The 19,137-nt window shown below is 38.9% G+C and overlaps 1 protein-coding gene across 1 annotated transcript in view; it reads left to right on the top strand.

The window, feature by feature from the left end:
* EFL1 (elongation factor like GTPase 1) overlaps window positions 1-19,137 on the top strand; it is a 122,737-nt gene that overhangs the window by 79,989 nt on the left and 23,611 nt on the right. The window contains exons 10-12 of the mRNA XM_024129766.2: window positions 4,589-4,720; window positions 10,156-10,303; window positions 16,181-17,163. Coding sequence (XP_023985534.2) covers window positions 4,589-4,720; window positions 10,156-10,303; window positions 16,181-17,163 — 1,263 coding nt within the window. The remainder of the gene's footprint in view (window positions 1-4,588; window positions 4,721-10,155; window positions 10,304-16,180; window positions 17,164-19,137) is intronic.

Raw genomic sequence — 19,137 nt, 5'->3', positions numbered from 1 at the left:
TAGTCTTCTGAAACCAAAGGTTTTCTAGGTTCTTACCAACTACTTTGGGAACCTGTACTTTAAAAAAAAAAAAAAGGGGTTTGGTTTGGTTTGGTTTTAATAGTTGTCTGAATCCTCGTATCTCTTCTAAAGTAGTGTTTATTGCTCTCATAGGCCTGAGGCTCTGTAGACATCCATGATACATAACTTGCATTTACTATGAAGATTTAAAGGAATCCATTAACTCAGTCTTATCAAACAGTTTAAGAGGAACAGGTTGATGGTTCTGGGTGTAGTAATGTTAAAGTTGTCTTGAAATAAAACTTTGGCAATTAGGAGACCATATTCTAGCTAGAGCAGTAACATGTTTTCCCACAAAGTTTTTTTTAATTCCAGTATTATTTTTATACCAGCAATGAAAGAGCAGTTTACGAATCGAAACTTTCCTAAAGATAGTAATGCTGTTCTCTCTGCAGACAGCTAACAGGCTCCTCCCCAGGAAGCAGTGTTAGAATTCAGTAATGATTTCACCATCTTACTGCTGCCAGTGTACCCTCATCCTAGATTGATTCAACTGGTGCAGCAGGGGGTTGTTAAAGAAAAAAAGTTGTCAACAGAAGACCAAACCATCTCTCAGGGTCCACACAGTATTTTCAGTCTCATATCATAAAAGATGTGCTCCTTAACGTTGCTTGTTTCTGGAGTACTTAAAAAAATTTTTTTTAATTTGTATATAATTTTTAAAAGTTACTTTCCATTTACAGTTATTACAAAATATTGGTTATATTCCCCCTGTTGTACAATAAATCCTTGAGCCTATCTTACACCCAATAGTTTTGTACCTTCCACTCCCCCGTGTCTGTATTGCCCTTCCCCCTCCCCACTGGTAACCACTAGTTTGTTCTCCATATCTGGGAGTCTGCTTCTTTTTTGCTATATTCACCAGTTTGTTGTATTTTTGAGATTCCACAAATACGTGCTATCCTACAGTATTTGTCTTTCTCTGTCTGACTTATTTCAGTTAGCATGATGCCCTCCGAGTCCATCCATGTTGCTGCAGATGGCAAAATTTCATTCTTTTTTATGGCTTAGCAGTATTCTATTATATATATATAATATGAACATTGAGGTTTATGTATCTTTTCAAATTAGTGTTTTTATTTTTTTCGGATATATACCCAAGAGTGCAATTACTGGGTCATATCAGTCACATATGCAAATGATGCGAATGATATGACCATAAGGGGTTAATATCCAACATATATAAACAGCTACTACAACTCAACATCAAAAAAACAAAACAACCTGATTTAAAAATGGGCAGAATATCTGAATAGATATTTTTCCAAAGGGGAAATGCCAATGGCCAACAGGCACATGAAAAGATGCTCAACATCCCTAATCATTAGGGAAATGCAAGTCAAAACCACAATGAGATATTACCTCACACCTATCAGAATGGCCATCATCAAAAAGAACACAGATAACAAATGTTGGTGAAGATGTGGAGAAAAGGGAATCCTTCTACACTGTTGGTGTGAATGTAAATTGGTACAGCTACTGTGGACAACAGTATGGCAGTTTCTCAAAAAAAAAAACTAAAAATAGAATACTTTGTAAAAGGAAACATTAGAGAGAACCTGGAAAAAATTTTGGTCTGGCAGTGTTTGCAAAATGCTGATTTTTTTTTTTTTCGGTACGTGAGCCTCTCACTGTTGTGGCCTCTCCCGTTGCGGAGCACAGGCTCCGGACGCGCAGGCTCAGCGGCCATGGCTCACAGGCCCAGCCGCTCCGCGGCATGTGGGATCTTCCCGGACCGGGGCACGAACCCGTGTCCCCTGCGCCGGCAGGTGGACTCTCAACCACTGCGCCACCAGGGAAGCCCAAAATGCTGATTTTTGATTAAGAAAAGTTTGAAGAGTATGGTACACATCCTGGTGAGGGCCTGTGTACCCAGTGGAAGAACTCAGTATTTACTCAGGTGTCACCCCAGCCTGTAAGCTAGAGTTCACTCACTCAAAATGTCTAATACTCCTTGTTATATAGAGAAGAATCAGGACCAGAGAGGACTTGAATTGTTCATCTTCAGTCAGACAAAAGTTACTGGCGTTTGTATAAAAACAAGCTAGAATTCTTGGTGTTTAGTAAATTCCTTTTGCTGCATATTCATCAGCCTGTTTTTTCTCTGTCTTTCTTTTATTTAAGTCATATGCTTTTTTTTAAAACATACATGGAAAAAGCTTTACACCCTCTTTAATCCTTGAAACAAATTCATGCCATGCTAATTTTGCATATTTTTCTCTGACCTATCACTTTTCCCATCCCAAAACTTCTAAAATGATTCCCTGAAGGGAACACATTCTGCAGCTCCAATCCCAGTTGAAAACTGCTTTAGCACGTGAACTTTATGTGAAGGAATTATGCCTCCTTGATTGATATAATTGTGATTTAAACAACTGAAGTGAAAATCATGTGATTTAAATAGAAAAAAAAATGACACAGAATTATATGGAGATTATAACAGTGTAAAGTATGTGTGCCAGTAGAGGAGGGAATAAAAAAGGAAATGCATCAAATGAATATAGTGACAGTATTCAAATGGTGTGGTTATGGGTATACGGTGATTTGTTTTGTTTCATTTTTTTTTTCAAAATTGTACCTGATGGCATTATTTTTAAGACAGAAAGTTTGTTTTAAAGTGTGTTTTGTATAAATATCAAGTTGTACACTTAATAATTATCTGATAGTACATCAAGAAATTCTCAAAGTGATTTTTAAATCATTTTCTTGTGATTCAGCCAAATAATTCGAATGGTTCCTTTCTTAGATTTTTAAATTATATTAAAAAATTTGTTAAAATAGTGGCATATTATAGATAGTGACTTTTTTACTATCTTTGGAGCATAACTTTTTCCATGAAGTTTTAATCTTGACTAGGAATACTGTGGTATTGACTTTTTTTGTTTCAATTTTTTCATGTTTTTAATCTGTTCACAAATCTGGGCATATCTAAATAGCAAGAATAGATTTGGTGATTTGAACAGCAAAATGTAAACCAGAAGTTTAAAGAGACAGTGTTCAAAATATACTGACCTTCTGCAGCCTGCATCCCTGGTGATACAGAGGAGAGACCAGCATTTATCTTTTCATTGAAACCATGTGCTGTGTGTGCAGGAAGGAAATGCATGCTAGTCAGAGGTCAGAAGCAGGATGGATGAGGTTTGAAAGAGAATATTTACTGTGGGGTTTTCCTAAACCCCTAGCCTCTTGGGAGATGTTGTTATTTCTAGTAGACTTGGTGGAAACGTGGGCAGACCCAGATGTGTTACATCATGGTACATGGAGGACATTATCAAGAAGCTGTGGCCAGGTATAGGTCTCTCTGTGTGCTGGGCTAAGAAGGACAGCAATAAGTTTAGACCTTGACCAAATAAATAAACCAGAGGCACTGGGAATGAATTTAGCTCCTTTGAAACTTTAGTCTGAAGAGGATCCCCTGCACACGAAAGGTCTAGAAATCATGTCATGAGCTAAACAGTTAAAGGAGCTTAATGAGGTTTAGTGTGAGGCAGGAGAGTATTAAAAGGATCTGACAGATGCCTTTGAAATCCAAAGGGTAGTTGGTAAAAGTAGAAGCACATTTTCTGTGGACCTTTGGAGAACTGAACTAAGAACAATGTGTAGAGATGGGGGAAACACGTTTCAGCCTAATGGAAGGAAGGTGTTCTTACAGTTGGAGCGATCCCTTAACGTAGTGGGATGGTGAATTCTGGAGGCATTCGGAAGGGGCGGTGGGAGGGGGCTTTTCACACTGTGTGGTCAGATTCAGTTCCCCGCCACCAGGCTGAATGGTCGATTGTGTGGCACCCTGGCGCCCTGTACCTGTACATCCGTTTGTCAGCTGAAGGCAGCAAAGTTGTTTTCTTTGTTTCCTTTTCATAGTTGTTACTAAGCTCGAGATGCAAAAGCAGACTGCCGATTAAATATCCCTGCCCCTTTCTCCTATGTCACCTTCCCCTAAAACAGGTAGCCTCCCCTTCCATGCCCTCTTCAATTCTTACTTCTTTAACCCCAAAGCACAAAAATCGCCCTTGTGTTTCTTAATTTGTTCTAAAATGTTGTCTGCTCTTACTCTGGATGTGAGGTTCAATATGACCCCTTCATCTCACTTTTTTGGGGCATTCTCTCTGCTCCTATCTGCTCAAAGACAAATATGTATGCTTTAGAGCCTTATGCAACTATCAGCCGGGAGCCTGAAGTGGAGAGTGGGCAAGAGAGGGAGGTGGGGGAGTAGCTGATATTCTCCTCTCTAAATCCCCTTTACCCACAAGCGAGTAGATTTGGCAAAAGAGATTATTTCAGTAGACTCATCTTCATCAAATTAATGTATTTTAAAATCTAAGAGTTACAATTTAAAAAGTAATTAGTATTTTCAGACATATGTTTCTGGACATGATCATTTCTGTGGTCAAAGTAGGTATGTTTTAGCCCAATTTGTTTAGTGTTTTTTCTCTGTGACATATGTACTGGGTTGATGTTGTTATTTTTCTAACATAAATTCAGAATTTATCATCTTTTATTGACTCCATGGATCTTTTCCTCCCTGCAGGAATAGGAGGCCTTCAAGACTTTGTGCTGAAATCGGCAACACTGTGTACCTTGCCATCCTGCCCGCCATTTATACCACTCAACTTTGAAGCCACCCCTATTGTGAGAGTTGCTGTTGAACCGAAACACCCAAGTAAGATGACCTTGTTTTTAAAAGCATGTGATGTTCATTACATTTTTAAAATACTTGCATTTAATGCTTGGTTCCTCATGATTTGTGTCAGTATTAGACTATGAATTTTCATGAAGGTATATAATAGGAGTAACCTGCCCAGCCATGAGGCCATACAGACGACCAGCATTTTGAGGGGAATCTAACCTCTGTCTTAGGAACCAGGAGTCTTTAGGCACCTTCGTCCTCCAGGGATACTGTATTCTTTATGGCAGAAACAGGGTCATCTCTGCATCCCCCAGAACCTTGGCACAGGGTGGTGTCTCAGCAAAGTTCATGTTTTGTGTGAATGGTTCTTAGAATCTTATCCCAGGCTCCTTGGTTCAAAATTCATACCCTCTTCCCTCTAGGTTTGCTAGATTATCTGGACACTGAGCATTTCCTCTTTGTTTAGAAAGCACTTGCTGCCTCTTTCTGTCTGGCTGTGTGACACCTACATATGCCAGTCCCTATAATAACTAATTCTTAGTCTTTGGTTTATACCATTTGCCTGGCCAATCTTCATTGACTCTTGTATTTTACTTCCCATGATTGTCACTAACCCCCCTATTCCCTGTGACTTTGCTGTTCCCAGTGCTTAGTGGTAGTCAGTGAAGAATCTCCAGACTGCTTTAAGGAAACCAGAGAACAAATGTGTAAAATGGCAGTTTTCTGTTGAGGTATATAATGGCCTCATTGCCCCTGCATCTGTATATCCCTCCTCTCCCCAGAGCTGGGGCCTTCTGAAAGCTTGTCTCTGCCTCATTTCCTAAGACGTATTCTAGCCATTGAGGATCCCTGGGACCCTTGAGCAGATATGTATTTGGAGGACTGCATCTCTGGCCTTTATCCTCAGTCTTAGTAAATAGCTATCTGCCTTGGGCCTCAGACAGGCATGCTTTCTGAGCTGTCATTGTGGACTGACAGTGCCTGTGGTTGTTGCATGGATTTACCCCATTCTGTGTAATGCCTGCTTCCTCTTTGTGGGTTTGTCCAGATCCCGGCCCCTCATGGTTTGTTCTTTTATTCTACTTGCTAACTGCCTCCAACCCTAAGAAGCACATACAATATAAGAAAGCTCAGTTTTATGTAAGTTGTAACATTTGAGTCTGGCAACTGTAATTTATTCTTAGGTGTTTCTAGTATTTATTTAAATCTTATTTCTTACTTTTAAAACAGGGATTAAAGAAATTTAAGCTATAATGTTTTAAGAGAAATGTATAATTTTTTGGAGTCTGTTTGATAGTTGTGTGCTACTCTGTGCTATTATCCAAGCTGAGTAAAAGCCCAGTCCTAAAGGGCCACCTTCTGTACAGCTTTGGCTACATGAGATGAGAGATCCTAGTACCTAGCTTACTTCCTGTCCCATAGCAGACTCAGTAAGATTAATTTCTTTCTCATAAACAAGGTAATCTAATAAACAGAATTACTTAAGATTGTCCATCTGAGTGCCAAAATTTATTTCCTCATATATGTTGCATTAGATTTTTCTGAACTTTGTAAAAAATAAACTAAAATTATAGAAGGGGCACCCAGTTTTCTTCATAATTTTTAAAGGAGTATTGCTACTTTTCCCAATCAAGTATATTGTTCTTGCTGGGTTTGCCATGCGTATTCTTGATTATGTTATTGAAGTGTACCCCATTCTATATTTCCATGTCTGAAGTTTATACCCATTGTTCTGTCTTCTTGTTACTACAATGTCAGCATCTTATTTTACATTTAGAATGTCTGGGAATACTTCTCTTGACGCTAGTCTCATTCCTCTGAGCCCTCAGAGGATATTTATTGTCTCTTTACTCTTTGCCCTAGTTTCTTATGCCCATCCTTACTTTGGGGCAATAGCCCCTCTCTTTACGGATTACATGTCTAATGACTATTGGGATGTCCCACCCTCCTATACCTCAACTTCCCAGTAGTACTGCCCCTGAGAAGCACTGGGCAGTTGCATTGTTTATTTCTGAATAGAACATGTGTCCCAGGCCCTCTTTTCTTTTTCATGCTGACAAACTGGGTTAACTAATCTAGAAGATGGCCTTTTTACTCTTCTTTCGGTGTGAAGGCATTCCGAGCATTTGTTCTTCCACTTTTCTTTCTCTGACTTCCTAAGCTGAGGTCCAGATGTCATGGTGGCCGCCACTCTGCTCCATGCCCACGGGGTCTACTCAAAATCCAGCACCCAAACACAGAGAACTCCACATGCCCAAAGCCATTATTATTTTCAGCATCATCATTGATCCTTACTGTGTGCTACATTCTAAGGATTTGACATTATCTCATTTAATCTTCTCAACAGCCCTGTGCTATTTTTTATCCTCATCTTCACATGAGGTAAACTGAAGCTTAGAGAAGTTAGTTAACTTGCCCATGGCCTTACAGTTAGCAGTTAGTAAGTGGTTGAGTCAGGATTCAGACTCCTGCCTCTGGATCTTTATTTTTAGGAATCCAAGAAATTCTATTTACCTGAGAGCAGGGTTACTGGTTTCCAGAATTCTTTCATCCTTTATCCATATCAGTTAAAAGAAAAGAGCCCTCTATACATATGTTCATATAGATACATGAACTTTTGTGCTGATGTTTTATGTACATTATGAAATATACACAAACATAGAAATTACTTTAAAAATTGAGATGAAAATGAAATAACAGTCTTTAAAATATTCTTATTTTTATTTGATGGAGATATGCACTGTATATATAAATAGGTGAATATATATTATTTATTTATGATTGTGGTTTATAGTTTCATTAGTTATGTAACACTGCCTAACATATTACTCCACAATTTGGTGACTTGAAAGAACAGTAATCACTTATTATTTTTCACGGTTCCTTTGGTCAGGAATTTTGGAAGGGTTCAGTTTGGGGATGTCTCATGCAGTTGTAGTCCTATATCACAGCAGGCTGCAGCCGTCTGAAGGTTTAACTGGACTTCCACGGTGGTTCACTCACAGGTGCTCATAAGTTGGTGCTTGCTGGGGACCTCAGTTCCTCCACAGGGACCTTTCCTCATGGCTGCTTGATTTTCCTGGAGCACCGTATGGTTACTGGCTTTAGCCAGTAGTCCAAGACACTAAAACGGAAGCTGCAGTACCTTTTGTTATTAGCTAGCCTTAGAAATCACATATCACTTCTGCAGTATTCTGTTGGTCAGACAGGCCAAATTTCTTTTGAAAAAGCTTCTTCTTTGCTTATTGTAACACTGTCACCTTTGCCTTGAAGTGACAGATTTAAGTGTGTATGTGAATGTGAGTGGGTTTTTTGTTTTTGTTTTCTTAAGAATTTGTGGACTTCCCTGGTGGCGCAGTGGTTAAGAATCCGCCTGCCAGTGCAGGTGACAAGGGTTCAAGCCCTGGTCTGGGAAGATCCCACATGCCGCGGAGCAACTAAGCCCGTGCGCCACAACTACTGAGCCTGCGCTCTAGAGCCCGCGAGCCACAGCTACTGAAGCCTGCGTGCCTAGAGCCCATGCTCCGCAACAAGAGAAGCCACCGCAACGAGAAGCCTGCGCACTGCAACGAAGAGTAGCCCCCCCGCTTGCCGCAACTAGAGAAAGCCCACACGCAGCAGCAAAGACCCAATGCAGCCAAAAATAAACAAATAAATTTATAAGGAAAAATTTAAAAAAGAATTTATTAGGTCCTCATACTGGTAACATTGTTTTGTACTTTGTAATTTGGTGATGGAGAGCTGACAAAAAGCTTTGTCATTTTTTTTTTAATTATTCCCTTGGGCTTGTGTGATACGTATTATTAGTGGTCTTTGTGCAAGAATCTTGTTAACCCATATTTCAAATTCTGTGAAGGTTAACTTAACACTAGATAATATCTGTCCACTGAATTAGGCAAAGGAGACTACAAATGCTGAAAAGGAAACATGAGGGTACATCCGTCACCCCCACATACAGTGAAATCCCACTCCCTGTCTTCCATCAGCATTTCATGCATCCCACATGTGGCTCATGACCACGACCTGTGAGGGTGCCGACACCCATTATGGAGTGTGGCTCTATGGCTGTCTGCCTGCAGGCTTCAAAACCAGTGTGTCTGTGACCTTGAGCACAGGTTCCTTAAGCTTCTCTGTGCCTGTTTGCTCATCTGTAAAATGAGAACAGTAATCATCCCTGCCTCATAGTTAAGGGGTTCATATATGTAAAGTGCTTATCTGGCACACTTAGCGCTATAAAGTGTTAGTTATCATTAAGAAAAGCTTATTTAAAGAACAAATAGATAAGGGGAAAATAAATAGATATGGAATAGATATGGGTAGTCAACTTGGGTAGAATATATTGAAAAACCACTGATTGCAGAAGGTCCTGTGGTTTGGTTTGTTTGGCATGTTGAAAGCCAAGCACTGAGGAATTAACTGAGTCCTTCCTTCAGACGTAGAAGTGAAACAAGACTGTGTAAAAATGCCTTCAAAGCCAAGGTCTCTGCTAAATTAGTAACAAGAGAATTCCTGTGACCTGCCTTGAGTGAATAGTGGCCACCATGCATATGAAAGGTGTGAAAAAGCAGCAGAACTCAAGATGTAGATCCAAATCCTTACCTGTACCCCAAGAACTGTAGGGAACAAGCAATTAGATACCGAAAGCACCAGCAGAGTGGAATGCAGAAGGTGCCCATAGCTCACGGGATAAAATGGCTACTTAGTGTATCCCACCTCTCACCCAAAGGGCAGCTTTATTCTAAAATCCACAGTTCTGGGCTTCCCTGGTGGCGCAGTGGTTGCGCGTCAGCCTGCCGATGCAGGGGAACCGGGTTCGCGCCCCGGTCTGGGAGGATCCCACGTGCCGCGGAGTGGCTGGGCCCGTGAGCCATGGCCGCTGAGCCTGCGCGTCCGGAGCCTGTGCTCCGCAACGGGAGAGGCCACAAGAGAGGGAGGCCCGCATACCACAAAAAAAAATAAATAAATAAATAAAATAAAATAAAATCCACAGTTCTCTCAAGCAGTTTCATAAATCATTATTTTAAATATGAGCTTCTGGTACAGTTTCTTGAATTGAGTATCATATTGAATGCTTCCTTTGCTTATTTGTTGGTTTTATAGTTGTATAGGTACTGTTTGGGAAGAGTTCTGTTACATTTCTAGGTATATATACATGTGTAATACATTTAGGTGGATTTACAAGTATAACGGTAGTTTATATTTGCTGAGTGTTTGAAGAAGTGGCATAGATCAGCTTTGGGAGTCTCAGTGATATGTTTGTGACACGTGTCTCACGTGTGCTTTCTGTACAGGTATATTACTAGAGGGTAGTTTTCTTCACGTTGCTATATTATTTGGAAGAACAGTAAACCATTATTTTAAGAGTTTATTTCATTATACTTTTCCCTTCAGTTTTCTCACAGATGTTATCTTTAGATTATATTAGTCCTTATCTTGTATTTAATCAGTATTTCATTTTGTTAACCTAGGTGAAATGCCTCAGCTCGTCAGAGGAATGAAACTGTTAAACCAAGCTGATCCCTGCGTCCAGATTTTAATTCAGGAAACGGGAGAGCACGTTTTAGTCACAGCAGGGGAAGTCCACCTTCAACGATGCCTGGATGACTTAAAAGAAAGGTTAGGTGATAACAGAGATGGAGAAATGATAGCCCCCAAATCGGTGGGATGCTTTAGTGTTTCCTAAAACCATTGAACTTACACTGTGGTTTGCCTTTGGAGAAAAATTAAGTGCCCTCAACTTAAACATGAACTGTTATTGCGTTACTGGATCATAGATTTAATTTTTAATAACTGACAAATAGTATTCACTGCTATACTTGCATAATTTTGCATTTTTAGTTTGAGTCATAAAATATTTTCATATATATGTATTTTACTTTAAGCATATACACACACAGCATATCAGGGCAACAAAACAAAATCGTATTTTGTAAACATAGGCTGTAATTAGGATAGACTTCCTTTCCTTATTGACGTGGTCTCTACAATGTAAACCTTCGGTAAATCTTTATATTTCTGTATCATGGTAATACATAAGTGTCATAAAATTGGCATCCCAAATAACTTTTTGTAAATTATGTTTTTCCTCTTTATTCCAAAGGTAATATATGTTTATTGTAGCAATTGGGGAAATACAGAAGAATAAAAAGAATCATTCAGTTACCATGCAGAGATAACTATGACCATTACATTTGGGTCCATAAATCCCTAGTCTGTTCTATATGTATTCAAATACTTACAGATATCTATACACAGCTCTGATTATTTGGTTAAGATAAACTTCTGGAAGTATAATTGCTGATTCAAAAGGTGGCATATTATATTGCTGGCATATTTTTTAGGCTTATGATCCATATTCTCCTTAAGAAAGGCTGTTCCAGTTTACACTGTAACTAGCAAGATGTATTTGAAAGTGTCTCTTTTCCCAAACTTTTGCCAGCCCTGTATATCATAATTTTAAAAAATTTCACCAACCTGGAAGACGAATGAAAGGTGTTCATTGTTAGTATTCGCTTTCTGTGCTTAATAATGATATTGAAACTTTTTTTTTAATTAATTTATTTATTTTTGACTGCGTTGGGTCTTTGTTGCCCCACGCAGGCTTTCTCTAGTTGCGGTGAGCGGGAGCTACTCTTCGTTGCGGTGCACAGGTTTCTTATTGCGGTGGCTTCTCTTCTTGTGGAGCACGGGCTCTAGGCGTGTGGGCTTCAGTAGTTGCAGCACGGGGTTCGTTGCTCTGCGGCACGTGGGATCTTCCTGGACCAGGGCTCAAACCCGTGTCCCCTGCCTTGGGTGGCTTCTCTTCTTGTGGAGCACGGGCTCTAGGCGTGTGGGCTTCAGTAGTTGCAGCACGGAGGCTCATTAGTTGTGGCTCACGGGCTCTAGAGCACAGGCTCAGTAGTTGTGGCGCACGGGCTTAGTTGCTCCGCGGCATGTGGGATCCTCCCGGACAGGGGCACGAACCCTTGTCCCCTGCATCGGCAGGCGGACTCTCAGCCACTGCACCACCAGGGAAGCCCCCCTGAAACATTTTTTAATATGTTTATTGGCCATTGGTTTTTCTTTGATGAATCACCCTGTAATGGCCTTCCTTCCTTTTATTTTTCAATTTTCTGGGACTTTAATAACCATAATAATAATTATAGCTAAAATAATAATTATAAATAATCAACATGATTACATACTAAATACTACATGTTAGTCACTGTGTTGAACTCTGTGTGTCTCCTTCAATCCTTAAAACAACCTAGTAAAATTGGTGGTGGTGGTAGTAGTAATAGTTGTTGTTGTAGTACAGTACTACTTTACTACTACTAATAATAATAATACAGTAGAATAAGAAGAGCTGCTCCTGCAGCACCATCCATTTGGGTTTCTTTAAATGTTTTTATAGCCATAATTAGTACAAAATTGGAAGGTAGGTTTTTCCATCTCTTTCATGTTGTCACCATTTTCTTAGAATTTCTGAAGGTATAATTATAATGCTGATTAGAGAATAATCCTAATTGGATAAATCGTAAGGCATAATGTATTTTAAAATAGTAACAATTCTCAGAGGGTTTTTTTCTTAACAGTATTGAAATGTTATGTTATTTTTTGGAGTTTTTGAACTAACTTATTTTCTCTCTTTTCACACTCTTGGCTACCAAATTAAAATCCAATGTTAAATAACCTTACATTTCTCAGGCCATTAACTCCTCTTTAAAAATAATGCTTTATGGTACTTAGAATTATATTTCAAGTAAAATTCCCCCTTTAAATCTAAAACTGATTTTAATTGAATTACTTGTTTGTGGTTGAAATTTTTTAAAGTGACAGCATCAAATGGTGGCAAAGATGTAGAGCAAAGATGTAGGAATTCACCTACACAACTAGTGGGAGTGGGAGTTGGTACAGCTACTTTGGAATGTAGTTTGGGTATTATCTACTAAGGTAGGAGATAGTTATTTCCTACGACTTGGCAAATCTATTCCCATTTCTATTCTATATATACTTAACACAAAGCTGGACAAATGTGCATCAATAATATTCATAGCAACAAAAATTTTAATAGCCAAAAACTGGAAAAAACTCAAAATAAAATGCATAAACAAATAAATTATGGTAAATCCATACCATGGAATTTTATAGAATAATCTCAGTGAACAAGCTAACTACGCAAACATGGATGAACTTCACAACATAATATTGAGCAAAAGAAGACAATTGAAGAAAAAAATGTTTGTTCTATTCATATAAAGTCCAAAAAGCAGGCCAAACTGAACTCTATACAGTATGGGGGTTTTATGTTTAGGTGATAAAAAAAAATAATTTAAAATGGATTACAATGAAAATCAAGATAGCAGTTACCTTCATGGGGTTGAGAGAATGCATAAGGGGGCCTTCTGAGGGCTAGTAATGTTCTGTTTCTTAACTTGAGTAGTGGTTTATTTACATGGTGTTCATGTTGTGATAAGTCATAGATCCAGTAGAGTTTTGTTTTGTGTACTGTTCTATATGACTGTTAAATTTTATAATTATACACTTAGAATGAGAACATATATATAATGCTAGAGAGTTTTTTTTACCTCTCATAGGACAGAGCCTATGCCTTCTAATATATAAGCTTTTTTGACTTTGATACACATGTGCAGGAATGCGTTATATACATGCGTGGGAGACAAGGAGGCTCCTGTGATCTCTAGGCCAGAGAAACTGCCAGAGCTCTTATCCTACACCTCTCAAGATAGTCATGATCAGATATGCAGGAAGCCACAGGAAATTGCTGATGTAGTCGGAGTCTACTGCGCTTCTTTTGAAGTAATCACAGGCTCTGCACTGCCAGGATTTAAAGAAACTTTAGCCCTGAGGCACTTTGTAGGTGTGACAACCAAACGCACACCTCCCCTTCCATGGTGTGGAGTGATTTTAATTAATCTTATAAGTGACGACTATGGGAGAATTCTTGGGAACCTTAGAAACTGGAAGGACTAATATGACTTTTAGTAGCCCTTTTGACCTTATGATATGAGGAAAATAGGACAGTGTCATAGTACTCAACTCTCATAGTTTCAAAGCTGTGCAGTTGGTTTTCTTGAATGTTCTAAGTATGTTGAACATATTTTCTCTAAATAAAGATAACTAAAAAAATATTTTCCAGTTTCTAAGATTTCTAAGTGCTTTTCTTTTTTAAAAACCAGGAGTGGGTATTAACTTTTATTGAATGCCAATTTAGCATTTTTAAAGATGGTTACATAGATTACTTTATTAGACACTTTTTTTTTTTTTTTTTTTGCGGTACGCGGGCCTCTCACCGTTGTGACCCCTCCCCTTGTGGGGCACAGGCTCCGGACGCGCAGGCTCAGCGGCCATGGCCCACGGGCCCAGCCGCTCCGCGGCACGTGGGATCCTCCCAGACCGGGGCACGAACCCGTGTCCCCTGCACCAGCAGGCGAACTCTCAACCACTGCGGCACCAGGGAAGCCCTATTAGACACTTTTAATGTGATATTTTAACAGATGTCCTAATACAAATCAAGTTTTAGAACCTACAATAAAAACTACTTGGTGTTGTAATGAATTATTCCTTTAATATGCTGTTTAATTGGATTTTTCATTGTAGCATAATGGCTAAGAGCATGGATTCTGAGGTCAGACCTAAATTTGAAACCCAGCTTACTAGCTCTGTGACTTTGGAGAAGTTATTTGATATTTCTTATTTGAGTTTCTCCTCTACAAAATGAGGATAATAATATACCTACTAAAGAAATAACACATGTAAACCACTTACCACAGTGCCTCATACATAATAAGTGATTAGTAAAAAAAAAAACCAAAACACACACATATATATCCATTTTTGTCATTGTTATTTTATCTTAGATTTTATGTCTCAATTCTTGGGTAAGATTGAACTACAGTTTTGTGTATGTCTGCTGTCTTTGTCGGGTTCAAGTATCAGAGTAATTTTAAATGAATACAGTGTCAGGTAGACATCCATCTTGTATATTCTGCAACAATGTATATAGCATTGGAATAAACTAATCCTTGGAAGTAAACAAACTCTCTGGCAAAACCAAAACCTTTCTTGGAAGTGACTTTTATTTTTAGAAAATTTTAATTTTCTTCCATACATTATGATTTATTCAGGTTCTGTATTCTAAAGTCAGTTTTGGTAACATATTTTTAGAAAACCATCCATTCATTGAGTTTTCAATTTTATCACAAAGTATGAAATCAGATAAACCAAATTCCTGCCCTAAACCCACAAAATATAGAAAGCAAAAACAAATCTAGAATCAAAAGTAAGCATTTCAAAACCTTTTACTTTTAGTATTTAATTTCCTTATTGAATAACATTTCCCAGGGAAAAAGCATTGTTCCTAGATCCAAAAATGTCTTATATATGTGTACATACACACGCATTTATGTATGTGTACATACATATATATATGTACATTTATACATATGTCCATCCACCTTGCCAATAGTAGACCAGACCAAAGGTTTAGTATTACCTGGGAATGAGGTAAATAGAAAATAAGAGAAAAGGAAAGATTGCGTGGTTTCTTTGTCATCAGAATCAGACCATGCCAGTTTCCAGAATCTGCCCTCTGTGAACTTGTAGCTCATCTGGAAGAAAGTGCAGCATGAAACTAAACTTGACACATTGTGAGAAAGGGGGCTTTCTGAACTTGGTGCCAGGCTGAGGTTCAAGACCTATGAGGTTCAAGACCTATGCAGTCTAGTAGAGTAGCCACTAACCACATATGGCTATTTTAAATTAAATTAAGATTAAATAAGATTAAAAATTCAGTCCCTCAGTCACATTAGCTGCATTTCAAATGTTCAGTAGCTACGTGTGGCTATTTAAATGTAATTAAAATTAAATGAAATTAAAACTTTGTTTCCCCAGTTGTACTAGCCACATATCAAGTACTCTGTAATCATAGTACAGATATAGAACATTTCCATTATTTCAGAAAGATCTTTTGGAGAGTGCTACTCTAGACAAACTCCTAGGTCTTGCCAGCCTCACCATGAGCCTCATCAAAGCCAAATCCACTGTCAGGATTTGACTGGATATCCTGAAGTTCTGTGATTTTTTTTTTTTGTTTGTCTCTTTAGAGTTATAATCACTGAGCTTTTCTTCTCCAGATTCTTAAAGTGGCAGATATTATTTTAAAGAATTCATGTCAAATCTTATTAAAACATTTATTCTCCACTCAAAACATTCTTATCTAAATACATGGTTTATTTTGAGAATGAACAAAGCAGTGAGATTCTAGTATATGCAAAGAACTCCCTGAAGGTCTGTTCCCATTAGAGGTGGTCTTTTGAATCTGAAATGAAAGCGGTTTTTGAATTCTGATATAATGTAAATTACCAATATTTCCTAGTAAAATAATTTTTGTATTTCTATGTTTTTGCAGAATATTCATTATGTAATATTTCTACATGGGCGTTTTGATGCCATTTTGATTATAACCTTGTGTTATTTCTCTTGACTCTGTAGGTTTGCAAAGATTCAAATCAGTGTATCTGAACCCATTATTCCATTCAGAGAAACAATCACAAAACCCCCCAAAGTTGACATGGTCAATGAAGAAATAGGCAAACAACAAAAAGTTGCAGTCATACACCAAACAAAAGAAGATCAAAACAGAATCCCTGAAGGAATCCAAGTTTACTCTGGTGGGCTAATCACCATGACAACCCCCAATAAACTTGCCACACTCAGTGTTCGAGCCATGCCCCTTCCAGAAGAAGTCACTCAGATTCTGGAAGAAAATAGTGATTTGATTCGTTCTATGGAGCAATTGATATCCTCTTTGAATGAGGGTAAAAACACTCAGATGATTCACCAGAAGACCCAAGAGAAAATTTGGGAATTCAAAGGAAAACTAGAGCAACATCTAACAGGGAGAAAATGGAGGAACACTGTTGACCAAATCTTGTCATTTGGCCCAAGAAAATGTGGGCCCAACATATTAGTAAATAAAAGTAAAGATTTTCAGAATTCAGTATGGACAGGCCCAGATGGCAAAGCTTCAAAAGAAGCCAGTAGATACCGAGATTTGGGCAACAGCATCGTGAGTGGCTTCCAGCTAGCAACCCTCTCTGGCCCCATGTGTGAGGAGCCTCTCATGGGTGTCTGTTTTGTTCTGGAAAAATGGGACCTAAGTAAATTTGAAGACCAAACAGCAAGTGATAAGCAGAATCAAGAACAAAGTGATCTGGTTAAAGAGGGACAGGGGGAAGGTGAAACCTGTTCTGGTAGAGATGAACACCAAGACCTGCAAGGTGGCTGCTCCAAGCCCTTTGAGAAGAGGGCTTCCCAGAAAGGAGAGTCTTCACTCACCGACTGCTATGGACCCTTCTCAGGACAGCTCATTGCCACCATGAAGGAAGCCTGTCGCTATGCACTGCAAGTGAAACCTCAGCGTCTGATGGCAGCAATGTACACGTGTGACATCATGGCCACCAGTGATGTTCTCGGTAAGGCAAGAAAGGTAGAGACAGTGAGAAATACCGTGAATAACAGTGGAAGTCTCTCAGATCAGAAAGCTTAAACTCATTTAATATTTTTTTTTTTTGCAGAAGCTACATTATCATCTGATTTTCAGGAACTAAGATCTTAGAAAGCCAGAGGCCTTAAATATTAAAATCTTGGGGGCAAGGGAGCGGAAGTTTTGCCAACTTAGGATATTTTATTTTGCAAAAATAGAAAGACTTTTCTGTAACAGAAGGTCTGGTAAATGAGGTTTAAACTTCTCATATATTTTACCATCCAAACCCGTGCAGTAGTTTTTCACAGGGGAATAACCATATCAGTCTGGGTAACCAAAGTTGTGACAACGATCAGAGAATAAGGTGACATTCTCGTATTCCTAACACAAAGGGCTTCTGTGAATTCTGGGTGTCTTCTGAAGAAGAAAATTATTTGGTACTTTATTCACTGCTAACTATTACATCAGATCCTACTGCTGATTTTTCTCTCTTTGGGAGAAGAACATTTAAGATCTCAGGAGGCATTGAACCCTGGCACTTGATACCTGTTTTGACTTTTGACAGATTTTACTTCAGTGAGACTTATTTTCTTCACCTCTGAAAAGGAAGGTAATAATTCATTGGAGGTTGTGAAGAGTAGCATGAGAACACAAATGTGGGACCTAGAACCATGCCTGGCACACAGTAGTTCTCTGTACCCTCTTGAGATCGTGGAACTGCTTCAGCGGTGAGGAGGGTAGAAGGGGGAATTGAGCACTGGATGAGCGAGTGGACCAAATTGTTGTGTTTTCTCGAGCTCTGAGGTCCTTTGAGTCAATACGGGGTTCCTTTACATTCTTTTTGGTAAGGTTCTTTTGCCGATTAATTACTAAAAGCATAAATCTAAATTGTTGGGAGTTTTCTTTCCCATAAGGAAATGTAGGCTTGCATCACAGTAAGGTTCCTGTGAGAGGAACTGAGCACCCATAGCAGCATTTCAAAAACAGTTGAGTTAAACACAGGTACATAGATTTGGTTACTCTGGGACAGCTTAAAGCCAGTATGTGCTGTGAGTCAGATATGCAGATACAGCCTGGAATATGTGGTGTTTCTCAACCTTACTTGAATACAGCATCCTATTAACATCACACGGAATCCGTAGCTTAGTTCGAGGAACACCAATCTAGACCATTCCCAGGTGTTCTTCACATTTCCATTGAGAACCTTCTTAATTTAAGAAGGCAGAGGTAGAATTAGAATCAAGCAGTCTTAATTCCTTCAAAAAAAAAGACTTCAGAGATCTTCTCCAGTCTCTCCTGCGTGGACAGATGCTTATACCACCTCTGTTTGAATACTTCTGTTGATGGGCAGCTCACAGCCAGTTCCGGGATTAAACTGTCTTTCTCATATTGAGCAAAAAAGTCTTGTCTCCTGCTGGTTTCTCACAATTCATACCACCTTTCGTCCCTCTTGCATGCTGTAGCACTTCATATATTTGAGGAGAGCATTCGTTTTCTAGTTTTATATCTAGGGGAAAACTCCACATCCTTCAGCTGGTTTTCAGGATATGATTTTTTTTAATCCTTCCATTGTTCCAGTTGCTGTCCTTTGGACATACTTCCTTCGGTCGGCCTCCCTCTTAAATAAAGCAGCCATAAACAGCACCCCAGATACCCTCTCACCCGTACAGACAGAGACACGCTGCTACCTCCCACGTGCAGTACAGCGTTCTTCTTTTAATGCAGTTCAGCAGTTGCATGCATCTTGTCATTCCCTTGTGAGAAGTCAGGATCAACCTCATTTTTTATTTTAAATAAGTTTGTCTTCCTATTTTGTTCCCCCAAAAGCCGGATTTAAATTTTAGTGACTGAAATTATGTAGATCTCCTGTATTTACATATGAGTAAACTGGATCTGTACAATTAATTTCTTCCCTTAGGTTGTGTGTGTGTGTGTGTGTGTGTGTGTGTGTGTGTGTGTGTGT

The sequence above is a fragment of the Physeter macrocephalus genome, chromosome 11 (assembly GCF_002837175.3).
Source record: "Physeter macrocephalus isolate SW-GA chromosome 11, ASM283717v5, whole genome shotgun sequence".
Classification (NCBI taxonomy): Eukaryota; Metazoa; Chordata; class Mammalia; order Artiodactyla; family Physeteridae; genus Physeter; species Physeter macrocephalus.
This window is presented reverse-complemented; position numbering and strand designations above follow the sequence as displayed.